The sequence below is a fragment of the Colletotrichum graminicola genome (genome assembly GCF_000149035.1).
Source record: "Colletotrichum graminicola M1.001 genomic scaffold supercont1.5, whole genome shotgun sequence".
In the NCBI taxonomy this organism is placed as follows: Eukaryota; Fungi; Ascomycota; class Sordariomycetes; order Glomerellales; family Glomerellaceae; genus Colletotrichum; species Colletotrichum graminicola.
Window position 1 is genome coordinate 32,672 of NW_007361009.1, and position 19,859 is coordinate 52,530.

Consider the following 19,859-nt stretch of genomic DNA (forward strand, 5'->3'; position numbering starts at 1 on the left):
ACGAGTGTGAAAGCTGTCGATGATGGACTATTTGGGACTCGGATCCAGCTTTTCGAGTCTCACACAGGGACGAGGGTAGCTCAGGGTGGAGAGACGCCCTAGTCGGTCAAAAGCTTAGACCCGTGTCCCGTGACCACGATCGCGCATGCGTCTGGAGGCGCGCTTGTGACCGCATGGAGTGAGGTTGTATACGGAACCACAATGCGTGCCATATATGGGGACCCCGATATGCGAGGACCCACTAACATGACGAGCCCAAGACTTAAAGAAGTACTCGTCTAGAGAAAGATTAAGGCTATATATGGTTGTGGCGACCTCTTGACGTGCGATAACTTTAATCAGAAATCTGGGTAGAACGCTCACCTGTGTCATCAGAAGCTCTGTAGTGAACACGCAGGCATAACTTGCACACGTAGCGATGTGATGCGGCCCCCCCCCCCCCCCCCCCCCCTCAGGCCAAAAGCTTACATTGAACCACTTTCCAAAATGGAGGCAACGGTGGCCAACGATACCCGGGCACTGACTCATGTCATCCATCGCCTTCCTCGTCATCTTACGATGCTGGACGTCCTCACCATGAACACTTCAACGGTGGCCTCAAACTCGCCCCCGTCGATAGAGACACCCCTTGTCATCGTGTGCCCCGGCGATAGCCTGACACGAGCGAGGCAGGAACTTGAACCCTGGAGTCATCACGCCGATGAGCCATCCAAGAGGTGAAAAAAGAAAAAGAAAAAAAAAAAGTCTTCTGGTCTCGAGACTCCGCCGGGAACTCGTCCCGGTTATTCACAGCGCCGTCGTCGAAGCCTGAACGTGCCTGGCGTCCGACTCCCCCTCGTTGATTCCATCTATCCTCGCCTCTAGATGATCGGCAACCACGCCGATGAGTGGAAAAGCTTCTCCCACGTGTGACTTGCGGTACAGGGGGCGGGAGGCAGTTGAATACGTACAAGTTGTGGCAACTTGGCCAAGTCCAGGCAGACAACACCACTCATCCGTCATCACGATGATCCACACACGCTCAAACGTGACCTATCTGGGTTCTCAACCATCGTGGCGCGCCCCGAGGTGGATTCGCCTCATAGCCTACCTACTGCCTACCTCATGCCTGCCTGCCATCCAGCCTTCTCAGCCGGCTGAGCTCGTCGTACAAGATGGTGCATATCAAGAGCCAAGGAGCCTTAAGTCTTGGCATGCCGCCGTGAATGCCGGGAGTTCAGCCTCCCGAGTCTGCCCGGTTCCAAGCCCCGGTGTGTCTGTCAGCCACCCGCATTTGCATTCGTCATTCTAAACGTTGGCACCCGAAGATGGTCATGTAAATCGTCGCAGCCCGACACAGCCACGCCGCCATAACAATAGAGGAGGCCGACGAACATAATAAAAAAGAAAACAACAATAATCTGCTACTGCGCCCGCTCCGACGGACAGAAGCCCATTACTCGGCCGATTTACTTTTTTGACGCTGCGGCAGTGCCTTCCCCAACCGGCGCCAATACAACACTCTAAATTGCGGGACGGCCCCAGAAAGTTCAAGATGGGTTGTCTGTATGAGCTCTGGGGCCAAAGTTGTCACGCGGGAAGGGTGTACGGATCGCGTGGGTCGGTTCGTGGATTGCGCAAAGCGGGAACCGGCGACTGACAGACACCTGTCCCTCCGTTTCCACTTACTCGAGTCTGGGTAGAGCCATATAAAAAGAGTTCAGAACGGCTATCGTGGTTCTCGGCTTGTTCAAACTTCCTTGCTCCTTTGACTTTTACAAACCCCGCCTGCCAGCAGGTGATAAGGACGCAACGGCATCGGTAAGAGTCATTTGCCTATCATGATGATAGTAGTCAGATAAAGTCGCCGACCATCATGGTAGAACCGGTGACTAAAGGACCTCAACGACTTGGCATCAATGGCCGGCATCGGTCTCGTTATCGCCCACGCATATCTGCCCGAGGCCGCCAGAAGGACTTTCGTTGTAGGCGCGCTGCTACCTGCACGCCTTGACACTGATGTTCGGGTCACGATGCTGGGCCTCAACAGCCACTCGGTTGAGCTTTTGGGACTTTCGTCTTTGGCGTGTCTGGGCGACCTGCCCCACCTGGTCTGTCCAAGGAGTTTGTGACGTCTAGGATTCAAGGCAAAGTATCTCAGTAAGCCGGGGGATTACTCCCACCCCAACCGAGATCTAATCTGAGATGGGATTCACAGATTCACGCCGTAAGCCCATGCGAGGCTACACTTCAGCTGCCTGCGCGTGAAGAGCTGAACAAGGCAAGAGACGCAGGATGGCGGGTTAGTGGTCTGGTAGCCTGGTTGTGATGACTTGCTGGAGTTGTTTCTATAGGACGTCGCCGGACTAGAGGACCAATGAAACTTCACACTGTTCCCTTGGTCATTTGCCTAGTGCGGGTCATTCGTGGATGGCATCCAATCCATGCTGCTGCCTGGGCCAGGATTTGCACTTGGGGACTCCCAGGGTTTGGTGCTCCTGCGGCACTGTGGCAAGTGGGCGAGGGCGGTCAGCAGGAATACACTTGGGATCCGTCGTCGAGAATGGCCCCTTTTGCTGATGGTGTGATTTGTATGCCATCCGGCCCGCTCGGAAAGGTCTCCGAAACCTTTGAACACGAGCCTCGGTGCATAACGACAATGGAAGCCGGATCGGATTCTTGCAAACGGATGGAAGAAGGACCCTGGGTCGTAAGTAGCAGCCAACACCTGGCCTTGAGAGCTGAAAGGTCACACGTAGTGCCATTATCATGTCTCGACATTCCAGCTCTCGGTCAGCTGTAGAGTCTGGTCCAACGCCAACGCCGCCTGCGCCAAGCTCTTTTCCACCACCGAGGCTTCCGGAGCGCTTGTAGCGAACAAGAGGACGGACATATTCTCCCCACCCTCGCTTCGTTCGGGGGGGGGGGGGGGGAGGATTGCCTCCTCCCAAGCGCCGAGAATACCGCTCTGCTCAGCAGATTATCCGTGAGAGGGAGGCAAAGTGAGGGGTTTTGCTCCCGCCACCCAACGAGTTTGGTCAGCGTCACGGTGGCTGAAGCCTGTCCGCTAGGCTCTCTCGGTCAACAAAGATGACGGAGATGGAGTCCAGCACGTCTCAAATTGTGGTCCAAGAGCGAATCTCTCCCTGCAATGCCATGTACACTACATTATGTGATTGCTGTTGACATACGCCTCGACAAATGACCATTGTTTGATTTGGCAGCCAATGTTCGATGGTGCCACTTTGCCGAGATATCATCGCAGGGACGATTCGATTCGCCTCTCTTGTTCCCTTCCGTCTTTTTTTTTTTTTTTAGTCGCGGAGCGTCGCAAAAGGTATTGAAAGGGCATCCAAGTGGCTGCGTCTTAGTCATACTAAACAGAGAAGGTGAGAGGTGGCGTGTATCGCACACCTCGCTCGGTTGGGCTCTCGGGCGGTGCTGAAACCGAGTGTAGTTCCCGTGAAGAGTATCATCGTCGACGCGACATGCGCAGTAGGTACTAGTTTACCTTTACCAGTTCAGCCTTCAGCTCGAAATCCGCGATCTTCTCGAAGCATGCCTCTTTGGAGCGCTTGAGGCCCCCCTCCTGGTGGGCCTCGGCCTGCCGATTGTCCATAGAAAGCCGGAGATTGCCTCGGCGATGCCTTTGGTGTGTCGCAGCCAGGCCGTAATAGCACTAGAAATTTCTTTAAGTTACAGGGGAATAGTGACTTAGGCGAACCCGACCGATATCTAGCACCGCGCCTTGGAGCCATCGTCACTGGTTCCGACTTTCTTTTGTAGCTCGTTTGCTCGAGTCGTGTATCTACTCGTACAGAATAGCAGCCGCGCGGCAGATCACGGCTGCGGCTTCTTGCGACTCTCCGCGCTTTCGCCAAGTCTCTTGCCGTGTCGCCGAGTGACCACGGCTGAGACACGGACAGTCAGAGCCTTCGTGAGCATCGCAACCCGCGCGTGTCCAAACCAGTCGGTCATACAGCGGCGTTCGTTGGCTACGAGCGACAACAGGACGGAGGCTATGGGCAAGGCTTGCCCGCTGAAAGAGGGACGTCCATGTTCACCATAGTACGTGTACACCATAGCTTACACCGGTATCGTGTGGGAATCGCATGAGTATGCGAACGAGTCCGTCCTCGGATTAATCCCCGTGGGCGAATGTCACTTCGGATGGACAACGGTGAGAGGATGGTGGCCAACGGCATTGTTGGTCTGTCCCTCTCCTCTCCATCTCGCCTTGATCATCACTGCCCTGCCACCGCATGGCAATCTACTACGTAGACTTCGTTGGCCTGCTGCACGAAAGATGGTGTCCAATGATGGTGTGCCGCGGGGCGGAGCGGGGAAGGATTGCGATGGAGGAGACTGAAGGTGGGTGACATGGCAACGCCAGTGAAGCTGCAGACAGCCTGCATCGTGCAGCCAGACCAAGTGACGCCTGCACGAACTGCACAAGGGGCAGTGGCCAGATGACGGCATGGCTTCTTAGAAGCAGGCACACGCAGACCGTCCATCCCCCCTCTTTCGCCTCCCATTCCCAGCCTCCAGTCTCCAGAAACTACTGCCCCTTGGGGAATTCATCGGGATGGGAACACAGGCCTCTTGGAAGCATGCCAAATCTGCCCTGTGCCCTTTTGCCATGGGGGAATGCTCGACATTTGCTTGGTAAGTGGTCCAAACTTTCCAGGCTCGGTACAAATCGAAAAGGGATCTGGCTGCTTGCCAGGGTCTAAACTGGCGGTCGGTTTCCCGCGAGCCCGTCTCCACCGGTTCAGTGTCAGTCTTGCGAGTGCCGACGCACCCAGCACCGTCCGGCGGGCGAGATGGACCAGTACACGCAGTCCGTGTATCACACTCGACAAGGCTAAGAGTACTAGGCGAATGAGAGCCCTTCACCTGAGCACAGGAACCTGAAGGGAAGTTTGGCACTGATTCTTAGTCCCATATCGTCTGTCAGCATGATGCTTCGGGGCAAACATAGCACTCCCTGTGCTTCCGCGAGCATTCACCACGGTGCTGTAGCGATGCAGGGTACATATTTTGATGTATTGTCGCGGAGCTTGGATTAGTTGTGCATGTAGTGCGTCTCGGCGAGATGAAGATATGCATCGTATGGGGCGCGTTCTAACCGTAACATGTGTACCAGACCTGCCGCCTGTAACATGTTAGAGTGTCTCTGGACGTCCAAAAGACCCATCTGGTTGAGACCAGAGATGGCCCATTGATCGAGTCCTTTCCGCTACATCAAATCGGGGTTTCTTCTTTTTGTTGTTCTTTCTCAGTCAGTTGGTATGGCCATATGCACTAAGTTGTGCGGAAACCCCGAGAGACAATGCGTAAAAATGAGTTGGACAACAGCGACGGTGTGGCTGAGCGAACCGGATGCAACTTTTCTGTCGTTTCCGAGACGTTCAGACGGGGCTGACAAAGAGGGTGAAGCGGCTGAGCAATCGTTTGTCGTTCAAGGAAGCGCCGAGACGCGCAATAGGAGAAATGCCGTAAGCATCCTGAGCTTCTTGTGTGCAAGCTAGCAAAAGGGGTCTTAGGCCACGCGATGTGAGGAGTGCACAGGAGACGGGTTTCTGAGATTGCCAGGCCCCGTCCGGCGACCCCATCGATGGAACTGCGGATACTCTTACTCTATGGGACCTCGGCAGAGAGTGCCGGCGGGTGACGAAGCCAATTAAACCGCGAAATTAGGGTGATACCATGACCGCCGACGCGTTACAATAGCGCGAGGGGAGACGGGGAGAGAGAGGATGAGCGAGCACCAACTATCAAGTTCACATTCAAGGAGCGATAACACCAAGAAGTCTAGGCCAAGTGAAATTGGCCTGGTAGAACATCGAGATTCGGCCGCAGGGGTGATTGGCGCAGGAGAAGCAGCATAGCGGGTGCGTGTGTCGCCATCTCTTGTCGACCTGTAGGCAGCTAGGGTAATCGGGAGCGTCGCGGTTGGTTGATTTCCTGGCGCCAAAGCCCCGAGGGTGTGGTGGCATGATGGAACACAAGGTCGTGCAGAAAATTTCCAGCGCGAAGCTTGACCATCTGGTGGCGAGATCACGAGCGAGACAACAGCTGTTGTCAGTCGATTCCTGCCAAGTATGTCGTAGATGCCCTCGAGCGCCGATGCGTGGAGTCTCGGCGGAAATGGATATATGCTGACAACCGGGCTCGTGATACCCTTCACCGGCTTGGCCATGGCATGTTCGACCTCGCACAACAAACACGGTGTGATTTGGCCAGAGCAGTTGCTGAATCTGTGTCGATACCTGGCGGTTGCTATAATGGTTTAACAAGTTGGCGCTATAATAGTTGGAGCAGTAAGACGTTGGTTGGATAGGATGGAACAGATGTCTGGCATCAAAAGAGCGATTCCGTGGCCCCCCACCCCCTTTCCCGACCATGGTACAGAAGGGAAGGTGGTGGTGGGGAGAGGACGATGACTCTTATTTTTTCTCTCTTCCTTTCACTACCTAGGTAGTCACGTAGTGTATCCGTACCGTTCCTCCCCTCGAGATGCAGCATCCTTCCTGCCTTGCCGGCTTGGGGCTGGGCAGCAGCAAACAGCCATTCAGCATTGCAGGTTGCCTGAAGTCACAGAGGATGGGCCACAGCAAGAAGGTGTGCTGCTGGCGCACACGAGTGGTTGAGCAGGTCATTTAGGCTTGGCAACGCTAGCCTGATATGGAATGGTATTGAGTGAAAACAGCCAATAAGAAAGGACATTTTGACGAGAGCGGCCAAGTGGCCACGGAAGATGCCATGGCGAAAAAAGACAGGAAGTTGGGCAGGAGCGAGCGTGGAAACACGACGCAAAGGATGATGCAAGTTGGGAAAAGACTCATCAGACTGGGCAGGCAGGCAGACAGACCTCCCACCCCCCCGGATCCCAGGTGCATAGAACCGAATGGAAATATGATTCGGTTGGAGACGACGACGACGACGACGACGACGCCGAATATTTTGGGCGCGATCTCAGGCTCTTAGGCAAAGCAGGAATGGAAGCAGCGATACCTGACTGAACCCGGAAGGACAGGTACGAATGAGGCATCTGTACGCCGTAGGACACACATTTGATGAATGAGCGAACAATCAGCAGACGATAAGGAAACCCAACACTGGACAGGCACACAAGGTAGGCAGCAGAGGTGGGGTTGAGGCATGTGTATACGACGTATGTACGGAGTATCCCTCCGTACAAAGTATTTGTTGTATGATGTACGGATACATACAATAAAATGAATATGAATGTGAGAGAGGAAAGCAGGTAGGGACAAGAGGAAAATAGCAAATTGTGTGTGAGAGGAGTGTATGAACAGCAGCAGACCCACGATTGAGCATGAACATGATAAGCTTGAGTGATGGCGGCGGCAGCAGCAGCGACGATATGCGGAAGAGGGACGAGAAGCATGGGAAGGAGTCATTCTGCGCGCGAGAGGAGGCAGGAGGACACTGAGAATCTGAAAGAGAGTGCGTGTGAGAGTCTGAGAGCAAGGGAAAAGTGGAGACGTGGCTATTTTTTGGGTTTCGATATCGCCCTCACCCGCACCCTGGGAAGGAGGACGACGGAGATCCACAGTGCACCAGAGTGCAGACCAATCAAGTTGCAGACGAAGAAAAGACAGTGGACGGATGCTGAGACTCACTGGGTGTCCGGCTGCATCCTCTTTCCAGCATCCCCCCCCTCTCATTCTCCCATCCCATCCCAGCCTTTACTTCCCTTCAGCCAAGCCGAGCAAGGCGGTACATACTGCCGTGTACTCTGTAGTAACGTAAAGGTGGCCGGTGCAGTCCATTGGAAGAGAGGTGGAGCAGGTGCTGGTGGCCCCCCAGCAGTTTCCCAAATCGAGAATGCCAAATGTACGGAGTACTTGTCTCCATGTACCTTTTCGCCTGCCGTTCAACGTGGTGTACCTGTCGACTGTACCGTAAAGCTGCTCTGAGTGTTTCCTCCCCCAGGCATTCAAAACTATCGACGCGCCCACATTGCCGTGCACTTGTGCCCTCCCCCTTCCCTTTCCTCTTGCTCTATCGAACTATCGCCGTCGCCATGTTCGATTCCAAGGTCTAAATTTGTACGACAGCGACTCTCCGAAGTCTGCTAGACGTGCCTTATCTCAGGAACACCTGGGACGAGACTCTAGACCAACTCCTCCGCTTATTTCTTTGTCACCTTGGGGGTTCGTTGTTCTGTTGCAACACCTCGCCTCTCTCGCCATCCACCAGTCACTTCCCGTGGCATAATTCCATCGGATCCCTCTCGCCTCAAAGAGTCATCTTGGCCTACCCCCCTCCCTCGGGCGGTCACGTTACTCATCCCGCCAACATCGCAACAAACCCATCAACACCAAACACGACGACCACACCTCCAGTCCTCGCGCCATCTCTAGGCCCCTTGTTTGCATCGCAGCGGCATTCACTTGTTCCTTGCGACTAACAAAGGCTTGGCCTGCGGATACACTCCCGTTTTCAAGCTCCACCATCACCAGCAGCCAGGCAAAGCAGGCTTTCGACTTCCTTTCACGCTGGGATATTTTGAGATCGGACCCCGACTTTAATTCAGTCTAACCGCCCTTTCTCATCGACATTCTACTGCCTTACCAGCGTTTCCACGCACCCCCATCTCCCAGAGTTACTTATTTCTTCTTGTCTTGCAAAATCCCGATACCCTGCAACCATATTTCGGCTCTTACCCTTATACTCAATCTTTTTTAATCATTCGCCCCGGCAAAGCCACAACAACAACTCACACGACGATTACGACTCATCTTCCAGCCTGGTGTCTCTGTCAACTCAGCTGACCCTGCACTCTCTTCGCCACACTCCTCTGTAGCCGCCAAGAGCTTTTTCCATCCGAGGAGGGATTCAGCACTGCCTGCTAGGTAAGTAACAAGACACTCTGCGCGGCACACCATCCCCTACACGAGCGAGACTAGGCAGTCAAGCAAGAAGCGCGCAGCAATAGCAATCTTCTTGCTAGTTCTGCCTGGCTTGTCTCTCTTCCTTGGCCCCCCCCGGAGAGCGATCACGCACTCAGCTGGACCACTTTCGCACCCTTGCCACCCCTGCCACCCCCCGGGTCCCCTTCTCGGCCTTCCCTAGGCTGCCACCACTCTTCTCCCGCACGCACTTTCCCGTCTCTTTCTTCCCCCCATATCTGCCTGCCACTTGGAGCCACCTGTCTGGGCGGCAACAAACCAGGTACACCCCCCTTCGCCACCTCAACCCGAAAGAGTCATCATCCACACCCAATCTGGGCCTTGAGCAAGACTTGAGCCACCCAAAGGGGCCCTCCGACTTCGTCACGCCAGCCCAAGTCGCCCCTCTGAACACGTTCGAGATACCACGGCGCAAGGCGAAAAAGAGTCACACACCACCCCATCCTGCTTGGATATAACCTCTCCCCGCAGCCACACTTGGCTGCACCTTGCATACACTCACCTCACTTCACCTTGTCCCCTCAACCCATCACCCTTCCACCTCCGACTTCGCCCTGCACCCATCTATCTCCATATCGTCGTCCATCATCCCCCCTTACACAACTCACCTAACCACTACCACACCGTCTCGTCGCATCGGCTTGGACTACATGGTGGCTTTGCAGTAGCTCACCACATAACCAGGAACCTCACTCCACCCCGGCTAGATGCATTAAACCAACGATGCATCTTCGAATTACAAACTCTACTCCAGTCTCCCCTCTTGTTTCGTCTTCCGGTTTGATCGCTCGTGTAAAGTCGGTTTTGGACATATTCGTCTAGAAGCCGCTCCCCTATCTACGACTCTCAAGGACTTGACATCAGCCACTACATGCTGCTGTGAGGTTCGCGTTTCCGATACGGTATCACGATCTGCTCATACGAACCTTTTAACGGTTTACCCGGTTGACTTAGCTTGACGGCGACTGGAGGTACATCCTACTTCGAATTTCCAAACGCCAAACTCCCCCACCCCCACCCACCTTGCATTCAAGATGAAGTTCGGCGTCGATGATTCGTCGGCTTTCATCGGCACCTACCGAAACGATACCTATAGCTCCTCTGTCGAATCCCTGACCTCCACATCGTCGGGCTCGGTTTGGTCCGCCGTTTCCTCTCAATCCTCTAGTTCGACTTCCCCCGCCAACGCTTCCGACTCTGACCCAACCGACTCGTACTATTTGTCGCGACCTTCTGCCTCATGCCATTCTGCCACTAGGTTCACGAGCCCCTGGGCCAAACAACCCACCCAGCAAGTCCCCGTTGCTATCCCCCAGGAGCTACGGCAAAACCCGAGACGGACTAGTGCGGGTAACACTCGCTCCGGAGCACCTCCGACTCTGGTTCGACAATCCGAGCGCAAGGTCAACTTCGTCGACAACCTCGTCGGTAAGCCACAATAGGAGATTACACGCAACTGAGATGTTTCCTGACCCGATACCGCTTCTAGATTCGTCAACTCAGATCGTCGAGGCTATTTGGCCCCTTTCCTCTGCCGTCTGTCGCAATGAGCTTGGCAGCAAGGCTGTCCTACCGCTGCGCACCTTCATTCAGGAGACCCTGCGCCGCTCGCGCACCAGCTATTCTACCTTGCAAGTTGCTCTGTACTACCTAATTCTGATCAAGCCCCACATCCCGAAGCATGATTTTACCATGGAACAACCCGATGACAAGCATGAGTGCCGCGCGCTTCAGTGTGGCCGTCGCATGTTCCTTGCTGCACTGATCTTGGCTTCAAAATATCTTCAAGATCGGAATTACTCGGCGCGAGCTTGGAGCAAGATTTCGGGACTCAACACTGCAGAAATCAACCAGAACGAGATCGCTTTTCTCCTGGCGGTTGACTGGAAATTGCACATCGTCGACGAAGTGTTCCAGCGATGGACCGAGATTGTCCTGAAGTACACGCCGCCGTCTCCTCCGGCACCAGGAACTTCGGCGCAGTGGTACGCGCAGCAGAGCTCAAACTGGAAGATGGTCATTCTCAAGTTGAACCCTGAGCTGGACAACATCGAAGGTCTGATCCCCACAGCTCAGATCAACCGAACTCTTTGCACATTCCCCCGCCATCGTACCATGCTATCGGCTACTCAGAATGTTCGGTCTGCAACCAGCGCTTGCGGATTGGGCTATGACTCTGCGGAGCTTACTCCTACCCCGCGGTCATTCCAGACCCCGACTATTATGGAGCCTACCCCGGCCACTGTATATACTCCGGGTCGGCTGGCTCCCGCCCTTGGTCTGTTACCAACCCCTCGACTCACGCCCCAGTCAAGCGGATACAGCACTCCTGCCGTGAGTGCTGCGTCTCACCTCGCCAGCAAAAGCAGTGCGATGGGCCTTGCCATGGCTCAGGCCTCGTGCGTCAGTGCTACCCAGTGCCTGGACCGCTGGCCCGTTCCGAACGCATCGTCACCCCAGGGCTATTTCCCTGTTCGCCGATCCTCTCTTGCCGCCTCAATCTCGACTGCGTCTTCTCCCGAATCGATGGTTTCTGATTCGTCACAGACCTCGCGCTCCTCCTCTATTTCATCGGCTTCGTCGTTGGTTAGCGCGCCGGCCCCTAAATTGGGGATCCAGGCGCGATTCCGATCCGCGAAGCTGTGTAGTGAGAGAGCGAGCCTGAGACCGATGATCACCTCGGTTCCTGAAGATTACGAAGAGACTTGCGTAACGTCGTCGCCCGAGTCTTACACCGGCCCGGTGGGAAGATTGGGTGACATGTCGTTGGATACTCCAATGGCTCAGGGAGAATGCGAACTGGACGCCATGGTTCACGACCCCGCAAACGATGCCGCACGAGCACTCCAGGAACTCCAGAACTACCGGTCTGACGATGCTACCCCGACTGGCATGTCTTCCCGCAAGCGGGCTCGTGGTGTTTCGATTGTCGACACCTCACTTCAAGAGAACGTTCGCGACATGCTGTCTGGTAACTACTCAGGGAAGCAGTGGACTCAGTCTCTGGTTCGTTCCAGGAGCAACCTCAAGGCCGCCAATGAGCGGGGCTCTCCTCGCAAGCGCGTATGCTGCGCCAACGAAGCCACACCGGTCTACGAAACGGCCCTTCACTCCATTGTTGGGTACCGCGGACCGGGAATGTGGGATGGTATCCTCAACTAAGCACATTTCGTGCAAATTTCCCGAGATACCCCAACGGTCAAAAGCCACAAGGCAATTGACCCTCTTGTGCATTATCCTCATTTTCCTTTGTTAAAACGAAACTCGATACGGGGTGGCGGGGAACGGAAAGAGCTTTGATACCACCTGGCGGCTCATCAAGTCCTTAGAACAGCTTAGATGGCGTCGAGGAACGGCACGAAAAGCGTGGTAATCTTGCATGCATCAAAGGACCTAGGCATTGGGGAGGTGGACGGCGAAGTGGATTGATGTTATCGCGGTTGTGTTTGTACGATCACCCTTTGAAGAAGAGAGTCGATTTTGCGTTTGAATTTCTCGCGTTTGTTAGCCCGACGACATGACGAGTTTTTCGAGTCGAACCGCCCGCGATCAGAGTTTGGGTATGTGTGATTGGGCGCTCGAAGGGAGATCCGAAAGGGGCGACCAGAACGAGCAGAACGAGACACATCTCATTCTCTGCACGCAGAAGCATGTCACTGGCCGCGGTTATCGAAAAGTTTCACAAAAGGATGGAAACGACACAGCACGTGTTACTGCAACTTCCGAAAAAGCGATGAAGCTATATTCGAGAGATTCATAGCTAGCTTTTTGACCCTGAGACAAGTTGTTGCTCTGTCTGGCCTATCAATCAAAATGTACCAGATTTGGGACTGAATTCGCTTCTGTGTACACCTGCGCTGGAAACGGCTCATTGAAGTGTGCGTTGTGAGGCGCCACGTTGCTGGTACTCCGTACACCCAGGACCTTTCTTTCGCTTACTAACGGAAAACTTCCGATGCGTGTGCCGAATGAGGCCAGCAATACGAACGGTTTACTGATACTCACGTTTGACTAGGGCATTTGAAAAACGGAGCCCAGCACGCCGATGGTTCGTCGGCGATAATGGCGCGCGCATGGTTGGAATATGAGTCATACGGCCGCCACCGCGCACCAGCTACCTCGCTTCTGCGCGGTGGATTCAACCCCCCCCCTGGGATCTTTCCAGGAAGGCTAGGTCGGGCTGGAAAAAGTCCTTGTCCTCTGTATGACAGCCCAAAGTGTCTGTCATATGACTGTTGCTGGGTACGCTAACTGGCTCATTTTGGACTGGACTGGCCAACGCACGAAGGGGGATTTAGGGAGGGGAGGGTCTGTAAACGGTCTTCACGGCTGTTTACGGAAAGTACCTCGACGACGAGCACTTTTCGCCGTAAGAGAGATGTACCCAGCGTTAAGACTGCGCGGTTTTGGAGAAGTACCCAGGTGATACGGTGGCCTGGTGCCGTTTAAAGATGGGTACTGAAGATGATTCATTCTGATAAGCGAGGGCATCTCGGGCAGCGAGACAGGGGGGTGGCCCTCAAAGGCCTGGAGAAATGTCACCGAGTGGTGTTTGGGATGTTTTGTCAGTTTGGTGTCAGAGGGGCCTTGCACGAGTGTTTGAGGTTTACGCTCGGGAAGCAGGGAAGATGTCCGCTAGCCTGGGAAGGTTATGGAAGGGGAACAGAAGGTTGGCGGAGGTCACGATGGGCCCAGAAGCCTGGGTTGTGAGGTTGGCCGAAGAGAGAGAGAGAGAGAGAGAGAGAGAGCGTGTGTGTGTCTACGAGGTTGCTTGGCTGCCAGGCAATACTGCGGCGTAAGACCCCGACGGTGACCCCAAGCTGGTGCCTCCTTCGGCCACCGCTTCCTGCCTGCCTGGTACGAGAAGCCGTTGGGATTTCTTGTAATGTGGGCGGGCGTTTTGAAGGTCTCTCGCAGGTGTGTGAGGGGGGCGAGATGCCAGATGCCAGATACCAGATTTTAGGACGCCGAAGGCAGTGGCGTGCTCCAAATCTCTACGAGCTGGCCCTTCTCCCGGGAACTTCCTCTCGGCCTGACCTCTCAAGGCCAAGTTCCTGCCCGAATTACTCACCCGGCAGATGAAGTCGCCGATAGAAGACTGGCCTGCCCGATACGGCTCGCCGCTGCCTTGCGGCACAGCGTATCGGCGAGACGTATTGGGAGTATTCAAGGAGATGGATGTGTCTGAAGTACGTAAGTGCGTGCCGCAGAGGCTCTTGGTCGCCGATGTGTCAACGCCGGCCAGATAGATGCTTGGGGCCGGGGCTTCCGGGTGCCAGTGGTTTGTAATGTTTCCGGGGGCGGCCGACCGTCCTTGGCCAGGATTTGCCTTCACGATGCCTCTTGCTCTTGGATTCCTGTGCGTGGCAAGTGGAACGTAGAGGCCGGCGGAAAACTGTAGGCGAGTGTCCCAGTTCTGCTTTGTCATTCCGGTTGATCCGAGGGAATTCGTTTCGTGTATCGCTCCCTCGTACACGTTCTCTGGTCTGTCAGATCTTTCGAGAAACGCTTGGTTTGGGCGTGGATGAGGATGTCAGGCCATCCCGAGATGCGACCCCACGTACGTAGTCGCAATCGCATCGGGCGCGAGTCTATCGTTGCTTCAACAGTTAGTGCTCAAAGAGGACCAACTGCTGCTATGCGTGGAACCGGCCAAGTGTCCTCATGTCTTCCTGAGTACAGCATCGCCGAGTGCTGTTCCCTGTCATTTGTCACGTTGTGGAAGGTACAGCAAATCTACATACCTACGATTCTTGCTGTCAATGGCACTCGACGACACACTGTGAATGGGCAAATGGCACCAAGTCGGCCTTCGCCGCGTACGAATAGTGTTCCCACTCGCTCTTTACCTGGGGGCTGATGTCCTTCTCCCACCTAAGATCCCTTGTTGTTTGCATCCTACGAGATCATACTAGGGAGACCGTGTTGCTAACTGGAAGTATGTCGAAATGGAGCCCATGCCCAGCGCTTCAGCCTAGAATGTGTTCCCACTCCTCCTGAGCACGTAAACTACACACTTGTAGCTTCCCTCTAAGCCAGGGCAGCGTCTCATCAACGGAACATGTCTTTGTCGATTGGCATCATGCCTGGCGGTGGATAAAAAACTACACACCGCAACCAGCTAAACTTCTGTTATTGTAGTGACTCTTGACAATACGGCCCAGCTGGACACCAATATACCCTATTGGTCATGCAGATGCTTTGATCACCGAGTAATCGCTTTCAGGACCACGAACCCTCTCTGCTGTTTACGGACAGGAAGTCTCCTTATATATTCATAGCAACGCGGCGATGGCTCCTGGCCGTAGCCTCGAAAACCACCAGTTTTCGAGCTACATGGCTTTAGGGTGTTCTGTATACTCCACCTCCTCCCTTTGCTGCGTTTTCTTTGAACGTTTACTCGCATGATTTTGGGAAACGAGAGCGCCAGCGTTGTGTACTTCAGAGGGGGAGTTACCGGACCCGCGAGAACACCTTCATCCACACAAAAAAAGAACATCTCCGAACCCAGAATCGAACTAGGGACCTTTCGATCATCTTGGAAACCCATTACAGTCGAACGTGATGAACCAACTACACCATTCGGAGGCAACACGGCTGGATCGTGTGAATGATTAGCTGACTGCTCGCCGACGGCGTCAGGCTGTGGAATCCATACACTCAGCAAGGTGGGTGACGCCTTCGCCCCCCATGATCAAGTACCGTCATGGATGTCCCTATTCATGTCCCGATACACCTCTGAGGAAACTAAGTTTGCAAGTTCTCAAGACTCCTCACGGCCCGGGTGATATGGTTATGGCAAGGAAAGCGTTAGGGCCTCGAGGGACCTTTTTGATCCGATGTAGTGCCTCAAGATGACGAATTTGTGTGAAGAAAATGGGACTCTCGTACGCTCTGATTAAGTCAGTTCGGTAAACTAGCATTTATGCTCATCAGACCTGCGTGTATGGTACCTCGAAATCGACGCTCTTGCCCTTAGCATGCTCTCATTATAGTCGTCTCGAACGACTTCACACATGATCATCATCCTCGCGTCTTTCGTCAGCCTGCCCCTTGGACGTCACATTACAGTAAAAGGTATTAGATGAGCGTCGGCGACGTCGAGATACTGGCAGAAGCAAGCCACACCCTTCGAGTATGTACCTCCTTCACTAGCTCACAGTAACTTCCTGAATAGTGCAGGACCGACACAGCATCGGGTATGACATTAGATGTTAGTTCCGACTTCGTCTCGACGTGAGGAGATCGACCTTGCGACGGTGGTAGTCGAACATGAGCTTCTCGAGTTGGACGAGCTCGGGTAGGGGCCCAGCCTTGCTGCGGCCTCTTGCCTCGAGCAGCCTGACCACTTTGGCATGTTCCTCCTCCAAGACATCCAGCGGCCAGAGAGACAGGTTATCCTCGAGCCCTTGTGAGGAGAAGAAGTCGTCCAGCAGGAGTAGCATGTGCACCAGACGTCCATCTATGTTTCCTGGGTTCCGGTGAGTGACGGCGTTCTGAAGGCCAACCCGCAGCGTCTGCCCATGTATTAGCACTCTAACCACTCCCAAGATAGTTTCAACGCATCAGTTCACTTGCCTCCCAGGTCTGATGTTCGGCCTGAATCTTTGCTCCGCCTCTCCGAAGCCAAAAGAGAAGCCTCTGCTGCTCCGGTGTCCATGGCCCCGTAATGAGACCGTCTGGGATAGTTGCCTTGGGGTGTACATCAACATAAAAGTCGAGTGCGGGTTTTGGGCCGTTAAGCCCGTACGCGAGCCAGTCATACTCGAAGCAGCCCCTCGACTCAAAGTGACCAAAACCGCCAACTCTGTCGTGAAGGCAGTCCAGGGAGCCAATATGGACCGTCTCCTCGTCTTTTGGACCGATGTGGGAATGCGAGTACCACCTGTCGCGAGCGAAGCGCCAGGCCCAAACCTGCCGGGCGTCGATCATGATATCCATGTTAAGCCAGGGGGATGCTAGCACGGAAGACTACAAGCGATTTAGTGATCTGGGATCATCCAGCGTTATCTTCTCATACCTGGAACTCTGGATCTCCCGGGAAGCACTCGGGGAAGTCTTCATATCGCCAAACTCTCCGTGAGTCTTCTGTGGCATCGCGCTTCGAAACCGTCTTGAGCGCAAGTCTGTTGACACCAAACCAACAATCCCATGTAGGGTGAAATGCAGCTATGAGAAGGTTGACAAGCGTAGATCTACCAGAGAGAAGACGGCCGACGAGGGGACTGCAACGGGGGAAGTTGAGGTTCTCGCTGAGGACAAAGATACGCTCGATTATTTCGAGAGGTAGTTGCCGCTCCAGAAGCGACTTACGCTTGACCGACAAGCGACTTGAAAGTCGTGATGTACGTTTCTTCACCGGCTGCTTGGTCGGTGCCTTGGACGAAGGGGCTTTGCCACGCTTGCCTCTGACTTTGATAGGGGTCAACTGCATGATCCGTTGGAAAAGGATACGCCTCCTAGCTCGCTCCCGTATCCCCAGGCGAGATTATATCGACCTTTTCATTTCAGGAAAGTATCTGGTAGTACTGCCGAAAGTGCCCAGCCGATTAGAAGGCGAGGTGTAAGGATGGTTCGTTACAGAGAAGACCAAAGCTGATGTACCAGTGGTGTAAGTAAATTAAAAAAAAAACCTTATGTCTCCTTGACTTTCACCTCTTATGGGCCGGGAAAAACGCGTGTTGGACAACCGAGTATGTAAAACAAAGAAGAGAGATAAAATTCGTGAGGGAATAAAGGAGACCCGAACGACGTTGCCTACGAAAACATTTCATCGTCATCCAAACCATTAGAGGGTCTCGAGATTTCAGTAGTGGGTTCCGCTGTACCGTGCAAAGACAGTGTGGAATGATGTCAAAAAACAGGACTGGACCGTGCACATGGAACCCAGCTTTGAACCAGCTGCGCGGTAAAACATCGAGAGAAAAAAAGTGCCAGTCGCAGCAGATACAGATACAGAGGAGCTCGCGTCGTCACCCGAGTTTACAATATTCAACTCAACCCCCGGACGACATCTCCAGCTTCACACGTCTCTGGAAGAGGGGATAGTGTAGTATCGGACCGTCACAATGCCTCCAGCGATCCGAAGCCCGGTTCCATCGACGAGCCTGCTACGGTTTCTGCGATCGCAAACTGAGGCCTCTTCGATTTTCAGTCGGACCCAGTGTGCCGAATCCGCGACGACTGCTGCCATTCGGCCCAGCCCAGCCCGGCCGGCTCAAAATACCCAATGCCTTGCAAGAAGGTTTTCTAGGACAGGGACGGCGACGGCGACGAGGCCGGTCTCGACCAACTGCAGGAGTTCCGGGCTACTCCCAGCTTCGCCTCTTAGCTCCCGCTCCAGCTCCGACTCCGTCATCACCCGAGCGAGCCGCAGACACAAACTCGCCCATCTACCCTCCTCGCCCGTCGCATCCTTCAGCACCACCTGTGCGAGACGAGACTCCTGCGGAGACGACTCCTCGGCGCCGCCCCGGACGTGGAAGGAGAGGCTATGGGGCATACGAGGTCGAGGATCGAAGGCGCTGAAGCCCAATGACCTCCCCTTCCACGACGACGGCGAGGCCGGCTCCATGTTCAACAGCCGCCGCATACTGACGGCGAAGGCCGCGCTGGAGCCCAGGCTGCGATGTACCGAGGTGGACGAGAACGGCGAGGTGATTTTGGTCGATGGCGAGTTCAAGAAGACGGAGCTCATCGCAAAGGTTCGACTTCACCAACCCAAAAGGGCGCTTCCTACAGATGCTGACAACTGGGTGATTATAGTACGGTCTGCTGCCCCGCGACCTGCGAAAGATTGATTCCTCTAACCTGCCTCACATCTTCGTCCGCCAGAGCGCGATCCTCCTCAACCTGCTCCACTTAAAGGTCCTGATCAAGAAGGACCGCGTGCTGCTCTTCGACGTGTACGGCTCCAAGACATCGTACCCGCAGTCGGCCTTCATGTATGACCTGCAGGGAAAGCTCAAGCAGAAGCACGTGCAGGGCGGCGTTAACGGACTGCCGTACGAGTTCCGCGCTCTCGAGGCGGTGTTGACCTCTGTCACCTCGGAGCTCGAGGCCGACTTCGAGTCCGTGCGGGACCCCGTCATCCGCGTTCTCAGCGAGCTCGAGCACGACATCGACCGGCACAAACTGCGCGTCCTGCTCATTCTGTCCAAGCGGGTGAGCACCTTCGAGCAGAAGGCCAAGCTAGTGCGCGACGCCATCGAGGAGCTGCTCGAGGCCGACGACGACCTCGCCGCCATGTACCTGACCGAGAAAGCACACGACCTCTACCGCGGCGTCGATGACCACACCGAGGTGGAGCTGCTCCTCGAATCTTACAATAAGTTGTGCGACGAAATCGTTCAAGAGGCGCAGAATCTGGTGTCTGGTATTCGCAACACCGAAGAAATGTAAGCTCATTCCGTCTATCTTGCTTGTTTGCTACTTGAAAAAAAAAAGACCGTTCTCGCTAACAAAAGCCACAGCATCCGCGCCATCCTCGACGCCAACCGCAACGCCCTTATGCTTCTCGATCTCAAGTTCAGCGTCGGCACTCTCGGCCTGGCCATGGGCACCTTCCTCGCAGGTCTCTACGGAATGAACCTCGAGAACTTCATTGAAGAAACTAACTGGGGCTTCGCCGGTGTCACCATCACCTCGACCATCTGCTCCCTCTTGGTTTGCTGGTACGGCCTCGTCAAGCTGCGCAAGGTTCAGCGCGTCAAGATGATGTTTGACGAGCGTGGGCCCCTGACCCGGCCCAGCCGGCAGCTGAGTTCGCCCTCGGCGACGGCTCAGCCGAGCCTCGGGACGGGTCAGCACTGGTTTCAGGACGACGGCCCAGCAGGTCTGCTCGACGCTCGGAATCGTGAGAAGTTCCGCCGCGTAACGAACCAGAAGGCCGCCGCGGCCGCCAACGCCAAGATGACCACCAAGAAATGGTTCCAGTAA

General features: G+C 54.8%; 5 protein-coding genes and 1 non-coding gene across 6 annotated transcripts; 3 read left to right on the forward strand and 3 right to left on the reverse strand.

Moving 5' to 3' along the window:
- Positions 1-1,898: 1,898 nt before the first annotated feature.
- GLRG_02388 (uncharacterized protein) lies at positions 1,899-2,111 on the forward strand (the record flags this gene model as incomplete). The annotated part of the gene is made up of 1 exon (XM_008092397.1): positions 1,899-2,111. One exon carries the CDS (start codon positions 1,899-1,901, stop codon positions 2,109-2,111), a length of 213 nt encoding a protein of 70 aa, XP_008090588.1.
- Positions 2,112-9,955: 7,844 nt separating this feature from the next.
- Positions 9,956-12,083, forward strand: GLRG_02389 (cyclin; the record flags this gene model as incomplete). Its single annotated transcript, XM_008092398.1, has 2 exons — positions 9,956-10,349; positions 10,411-12,083. The coding sequence occupies 2 exons, from the start codon at positions 9,956-9,958 to the stop codon at positions 12,081-12,083; spliced, it is 2,067 nt and encodes a 688-aa protein (XP_008090589.1).
- Positions 12,084-13,680: 1,597 nt separating this feature from the next.
- GLRG_02390 (uncharacterized protein) lies at positions 13,681-14,349 on the reverse strand (the record flags this gene model as incomplete). The annotated part of the gene is made up of 1 exon (XM_008092399.1): positions 13,681-14,349. The coding sequence occupies one exon, from the start codon at positions 14,347-14,349 to the stop codon at positions 13,681-13,683; it is 669 nt and encodes a 222-aa protein (XP_008090590.1).
- A 1,070-nt stretch (positions 14,350-15,419) lies between these two features.
- On the reverse strand, positions 15,420-15,509 carry GLRG_13074. Its single transcript has one exon. It is a non-coding gene; the product is annotated as a tRNA-Tyr (tRNA).
- A 626-nt stretch (positions 15,510-16,135) lies between these two features.
- GLRG_02391 (uncharacterized protein) lies at positions 16,136-17,355 on the reverse strand (the record flags this gene model as incomplete). The annotated part of the gene is made up of 3 exons (XM_008092400.1): positions 16,136-16,392; positions 16,496-16,892; positions 16,942-17,355. 3 exons carry the CDS (start codon positions 17,353-17,355, stop codon positions 16,136-16,138), a joined length of 1,068 nt encoding a protein of 355 aa, XP_008090591.1.
- A 634-nt stretch (positions 17,356-17,989) lies between these two features.
- Positions 17,990-19,859, forward strand: GLRG_02392 (CorA-like Mg2+ transporter; the record flags this gene model as incomplete). The annotated part of the gene is made up of 3 exons (XM_008092401.1): positions 17,990-18,625; positions 18,687-19,318; positions 19,394-19,859. The coding sequence occupies 3 exons, from the start codon at positions 17,990-17,992 to the stop codon at positions 19,857-19,859; spliced, it is 1,734 nt and encodes a 577-aa protein (XP_008090592.1).